The following is a 6,610-nucleotide window of genomic DNA, read 5'->3' on the forward strand; positions in this document are numbered from 1 at the left end:
TTAAAAGATGAGAGATCATATGTTTCTGCGTCAGCGTGTTTCCTTCTTGTACACACATAATTCTAGCTATTGGAAAGATAAAACTGTATTTGCCCATTTATCAAATAAAAGGCTAATTTTATCTTTAAATGAGCCCAAGTAAATATTTTATCAAATTAATGAGCCCAAGTAAATATTTTATCAAATTAATGAGCCCATGTACGAGCCTCAGAATCGCCCCAGACTATTTATTTGGCAACTACCGTTCATCGAACCGACTCTAGGGTTTCAGCGACTTGAAGATGGCGACGCAAATCAGCAAGAAGAGGAAGGTGAGCTTCACTGTGTCCCTTTCTATCTTGATGGATCTCTTTCGTGTAATTTCGTAGTTTGAACCGTGACTGTGTTGAGTTTCTGTAGTTTGTCGCCGACGGTGTGTTCTACGCCGAGTTGAACGAGGTTCTAACTAGGGAGCTAGCAGAGGATGGTTACTCAGGTGTGGAGGTTAGGGTTACTCCCATGAGGACTGAGATTATCATTAGAGCTACCCGTACCCAAAATGTTCTCGGTAATATGCTCAATCTTGAAAATGTACAAAGCTTGCTAGGGATGATCTCATAAGGATAGCTATTGGATATTTATAGGTGAGAAGGGGAGGAGAATCAGGGAGTTGACATCTCTTGTGCAGAAGAGATTCAGATTCCCTCAAGACAGTGTTGAGCTTTACGCTGAGAAGGTTGCTAACAGAGGCCTCTGTGCCATTGCTCAGGCTGAGTCTCTCCGTTACAAGCTCCTCGGTGGTCTTGCTGTTCGCAGGTACACTCATGTTTGTCTGTAATGTCTTGCTGCGAAATATTATTCATCAACTGATACTTGATTTGGTTCACATACTAGAAGAGAGAGTGTGATTAGTTTAGTGGCTGTTTCTGTAGGTTGTTGCGTAGTTGTCATTGTCTCTTGCTGATGTTGGAATGATATTGTGTTGCATAGGGCTTGCTATGGTGTCTTGAGATTCGTCATGGAGAGTGGCGCTAAGGGATGTGAGGTGATGACAAATTCCAGTACTCTCTATTTGTTTTTATTTTCTCTCCACATAAAATTCTCAGACGTTATTCGTTTGAAATGCTTACTCAGGTGATTGTGAGTGGAAAGCTCCGTGCAGCACGTGCCAAGTCCATGAAATTCAAAGACGGTTACATGGTTTCCTCTGGTCAACCTACCAAGGAGTACATCGACTCTGCAGTCAGACATGTTCTCCTCAGACAGGTGAGAGTTTCTTCTTCCTGAGTTCCCTCCTATTGACTGACTATGTGAACCAGAGATGTTTAACTTGTCTGTTTAAACTCCAAATGGTGCAGGGTGTGCTTGGAATCAAGGTCAAGGTCATGCTTGACTGGGACCCTAAGGGTGTACTTGGACCAAAGACACCACTACCTGATGTTGTCATCATCCATACTCCCAAGGAAGAAGATGTCAACTCCGCACCAGCTCAGGTTGCTGCTCCGGCTGCTCTTCTTCCAGAAGCTCCCCTCACAGCCGTAGATTACCCTGAGATGATCCCTGTCGCCTAGAAGAAAACTCATTGGGATGCCTCTGTTTTTGGTTAAACGTTATCAGCTTCTTTTTAAGATGCTTGTTGTTTAAATGTCCTCGAAGCAGACAAGTTTTTTCTCATGTTGTTTTTAAAATCTATGTCAAGTATTTTTGGATGTTGAATGCGTTTAGCTCAATGGAATTTTTGGTCATAAAAGAAAAAAATCAATCGTTGCGACGTATTTTGTTAATTCAAACATTGTTTCAACCGACCCTGCAGAGTGATATGTTCTGTAGTAGTGTTGTGCAATGATTCACTGTTTGGTCACGATGTAATTCAGTAAATTTCAACTGCATTTTTAACCACTGCTTTGGTGTGTAAGCAGAGTCTGTTTCTACAATTTTAGATGTCGTAAACAAATAAAAATATAATGATTGGACAATAAAAATATGATGATTGGACAAGTTTTGGTTCATTTGTTAAACATTCGTCTGATAATATTCATTTTCATTTTCTGGAAGCTGTTGTTGTCGAGAATGGAGTAAGTTTCAGGGAAGAAACTGAAACGGGAAGGAGAAGAGGTTGTGGATCACTGCAACATCATGGAACTCTGTTTCTAGGAAGAACATCCACACATCCTTAGCTATTCATAAAACAGCTACTTCTTTAATCAAGCTTTGTACACTTGGAAACACTTTTTAGCTAGACTTTTGAGATCTTGTTTGACAATGAAAAGAGAACAGAAATAGAAAACTCATTAACATAAATTCTCCAAGTGTTGTCACAAAGTTCTGTAGAACCAAATATAAACAAAGCAGAGACATCATATTTAAAGAGGAGAACTAAAATATAACAAAAGTAACGAGATGGTTCTCCCAAGTGGCAATGCTAACAGAAGAACCAAACTCCGTCTCACTAGTCTTGGCTTCTCCTTGATGTTTCCTCTGTGCAATTTTCACAACTGTGTGTTAACTTGATCTACACCAACTACAAAGACGACAGTATACACTGACACACTCTACTGAACGGAAACGAGATTGCATCCTGGTGGTTTCGGAGGTATGATCTTCAACCTCAAGGGTCTATTCTCAACTTTCTTAAACTGTGGCGGCTTTGGTGGAATAATCTTCAATCGTAGTGGCTTCTTCATAATATCCTCAGACTTCAGTACCACAGCCACCGACTTTCTCCTACTTCCGGCAACGGTAACCATCACTTTCTTCTCATCAGAAAGAAGAAACTGATGCTTCAACATATCCAAAGCACTTCCTCTCTCCACAGGATTCCTTGCGAAACACGTTTCTATAAACTGCCTTGCCTCCCAAGGAAGAGACTCTGGAACCTCCGGCGCCTTCCCATCCAACAAATGACGCAAAATCTCCTCCGAGTCTTGCAACGGCCACGGAGACTGTCTTGGTCTGATCCATCTACCACCAAGTAACTAAACGACGGAACACACTGACCCACTGAGACAAAACGACTGAACAAACACGACATTGCATACTGGCGGTTTTGGAGGTTTTGGTGGAATAATTGTAACACCCCATCCCGGACCACTAGGTGATCTAAACCATTCAGTCCGTTTTAACTTGTTCTTTACAATACTCCAGTTCGATTCATTGATTTCTAGAATCTAAACTCTTAAGTATTAGAGTTAGGATAAACTGAATCTTTATTTATGTCAAAAAAGATTTGTTACAATGAGAATTTGCTATATAGACTATTACAATGTAAACGATCCTAATCACACCACATATCTTCATGCTAAGCCAAGTCCTTAGTGACCACCACTTTATTCTCATCAGAAACGGATGCTTCAACAGACCCGAAGCGCTTCCTCTCTCCACAGGATTCCTTGCGAAACACGTTTATAGAAACTGGCGTGCTTCCCAAGGAACAGACTCTGGAACCTCTGGTGCCTTGTCATCCAACAAATTACGCAAAAACTCCTTCGAGTCTTGGAACGGCCACGGAGGCTTTCCTGTGTACATCTCCAACACAACGCAACCTAACGACCACAAGTCTAACGACTTCTCGGCGACGCCGTAGTGAACAGACTCAGGAGACATGTAAAGAGGCGTTCCCAAGTAGGGAGAATCAAACTCCCAAAACACCGACCCCTCTCCAGCTTCTGTCGACATCCCAAAATCAGAAATCTTCAACTCGTACGAAACTTCTTTCGTTACACCACCATTAACATCCCGTGGAAACCCGAGAATATTATCCGGTTTGAGATCGCAGTGGACGTATCCGTGATCATGAACAGAGACCAGTCCTTCAAGAATCATACGAGTGAAGTCTCTGATCATCGTATCCGTCAACGACCTTGTTTCCATGAAAGAAGTTAAACTTCCGCCAGCTGCGTACTCCATCGACATGCCGTAAACTCTGTTCCCGTGATCATTGACTCCTCTCGACAGAGATGTACCAAAGGTTCGCACGATTCCAGGACAATCTCTGAGTTTGGAGATAATCTGAAACTCGTTGTATAGAGAATCGAAGTCATGCGCGAACGAGCTTTTCACGGCGTGGTAGTGTGGCTTCGAGCCGTCGTGTTTATTGAACTTGATGAGATTGACTGAACCATACGAGCCTTTGCCTAATGGTTTCACAAACTCCATGGACGCCATCATACTTTTTACTTCGCTGCAAACAAAACCCTAATTAGAGAGTGAATCTTTGATTCGTTGAGAGAGAAAGGAAACTTTTGGAGTTGTTTAAATAGCGGATATGATATTAATGAAAAGGAAACTATATACTATACACTACTAGTTCAAAAAAAGGAAATTACGGGAACATCAAAAAAAGGAAATTGAATAACGGCCGTCAATCTTACTCAGAGGATTTATCATTAATTCGATCTGAACCGTTGAATCATACGCCGACAAATCAAAAAAAAAAAAGGAAATTGAATAGCAACCGTCGATCTTACACGCCGTTATACCATTGATCTGATCTTAACCGTTGAATCAAACCGTTAGCTTTGGGAAATCGACTAACGCGCCGTTTTTACAAGGGAAGATCTACGCAATAGATTCGATCTTAACCGTTGGCTCAAACGTTACAAATGTGCAAAAATACTTGACGCCTTGGTCATTGGACTTTGCTAAATTATATCATCACATAACAAATCTGGTTATTACAACCACAATTATTCAAACAAATGATCTCTTTAATCTCCGGCTACAACCAAAATTATTCAAACACATTATTGATTTTTTTCCTTATGAAGATGAAAATCTTAAGTAAAGCTAACTGTTTCTTAAAAAAAAATGTCAAGATTTCTGATTGGTTCCAGAATTAACTTGTTTCTATTAACATTATTTTATACTTGAAATATATGTGACAAATTTACTATATACATACAGTTCTATGCAACATTGCTTATAAACTGGTTTAGAGCGTGTTTTAAATTTACAAAGCTGCAAACTAATAGAAATAAATGGTTTTAACTGATTAAAAATGTAATAAAATATTTTAAAAATCATCGAATGGTATGGCGGATTTGAAAATTGGTAAACATTTAGAATTTGAAATCTTAGATTTACCTGTTTGTATGGTCATGTGACATGAATATCTAAATCTCATTGTGAGCAACCAAATCTATCTAGCGCCAATAAAATTAGTCGGCTGGATCTTGATACACCAAATACTCCGGATTATAAAAATTATAGTAAAATATATTTTTGCAGCTTCAGAGACCTTAGCAATCTGGGCTGAAATATCTATCTAAACTATTAAAACAGAAGTACAAATGGTAATTAGCCCTGAGTTTTTTTCAATAATTACAAGGAAATGCCACTAACAAAAAACACGGTAGTTTTACAGTTTCTTTAACCTATTTCCTACACCAAATAAACGTTAACCAATCCCGTTCGGTACAATGGAGTGTTATTCACCGTCGTTTTATAACTTGACAAAACCAGCAAACTTAAATCGACATAACCAGTTTTTTTCGTCAGTGTATATGTATAATCGACAGAGAGAGAATGATAGCGAATTCCGTTTAATGGGATTATCATGTTCAATCGCGAATTCCGTTTTTCGTCTTGCCGATGTTCTCTTCTACTTTTGCATCTCTTTACAATTACTGGATCTTTAAAGGATCACGATTTTCTTTGATTATGCTTGATTGAGATTATACACGGATGTGAATCTCGGATTTTAATGTAAGTTTTCCCATGTTGATCAAATCGAGATGTTAGGGATCGATATGGTAATTCTAGCTTCAGAAAAGTAGATTAGGGGTCTTTGTTGGCGTCTCTAAATACAGTGACATTTAGTAAAGGAGGTGGGGTTGATGTTCACGGCTGTTTTCTGGAGCTCTAAGCAATTGAAGATTGGTGATGGTAACCGGAGAAGATGACTGGAGGTCAAAGACGTTCACCGGCGACCCACAATTCTTTTTTTGGGCAATTCATCTTCTTTCATCAGAAGTCACGTGTGAAATTTTCTTTTGCAATAGTACACGTGTTTTGTTTGTAGAATCATCCTTGCTCACGTGTTTGAACTTTTTTGGGCTGTATGTCATCAATCTTTATGTACTAAGCTTTTGGGCTTTAAAATTTAATGAAAACAGATTGACAAAAAAAAAACGGTGGGGAGATAACTTTGTATTTTCCTAAATCAATAACATTCAGAATAATTTACCTATTTTTATGCTAGCATCATAACTAATCTTGACAATCCAAAATATGACCACAAATCACTATAAACTGAAAATTCGTTTGAATCAAACAGAAGTGAATTAAATACATAATATTCTTCATTACTATAAAGTGATTTATGCAATACTTTATAAGGGTTGGCATTCGGGTCTCAAATCAAATTTGGTTCCAATCTATTCGGGTTTCGAAATTAAAAATTTCGGCCCATTCAGATACTTATAAAATTTTGTTTGGCTTTTATGCGGGTATTTGCCGGTTCCAGTAACCCATTTAATTATTTTTAAAAAATTTTAATGCATAATATACTTTAAATTTATAAACTTAACATATAAATTGGTTTGGCTTGAATATCTGAATAGACAATCAATAAATATTTTAAGTATTTTTTGGTATTTTGAATATTTTTCAGCTATTTTATACATTTATTTTT

At 38.4% G+C, this 6,610-nt stretch overlaps 1 protein-coding gene and 1 pseudogene across 1 annotated transcript; one reads left to right on the plus strand and one right to left on the minus strand.

Moving 5' to 3' along the window:
• Positions 1–219: 219 nt before the first annotated feature.
• LOC106339315 (40S ribosomal protein S3-2-like) lies at positions 220–1,754 on the plus strand. Its single transcript, XM_013778106.1, has 6 exons — positions 220–311; positions 400–547; positions 624–795; positions 970–1,024; positions 1,114–1,245; positions 1,338–1,754. Exons 1-6 carry the CDS (start codon positions 282–284, stop codon positions 1,548–1,550), a joined length of 750 nt encoding a protein of 249 aa, XP_013633560.1. The 5' UTR covers positions 220–281; the 3' UTR covers positions 1,551–1,754.
• A 777-nt stretch (positions 1,755–2,531) lies between these two features.
• Positions 2,532–4,143, minus strand: LOC106338113 (annotated as a pseudogene).
• Positions 4,144–6,610: the final 2,467 nt, after the last annotated feature.

Source organism: Brassica oleracea, chromosome C4 (assembly GCF_000695525.1).
Source record: "Brassica oleracea var. oleracea cultivar TO1000 chromosome C4, BOL, whole genome shotgun sequence".
NCBI classification, from domain to species: Eukaryota; Viridiplantae; Streptophyta; class Magnoliopsida; order Brassicales; family Brassicaceae; genus Brassica; species Brassica oleracea.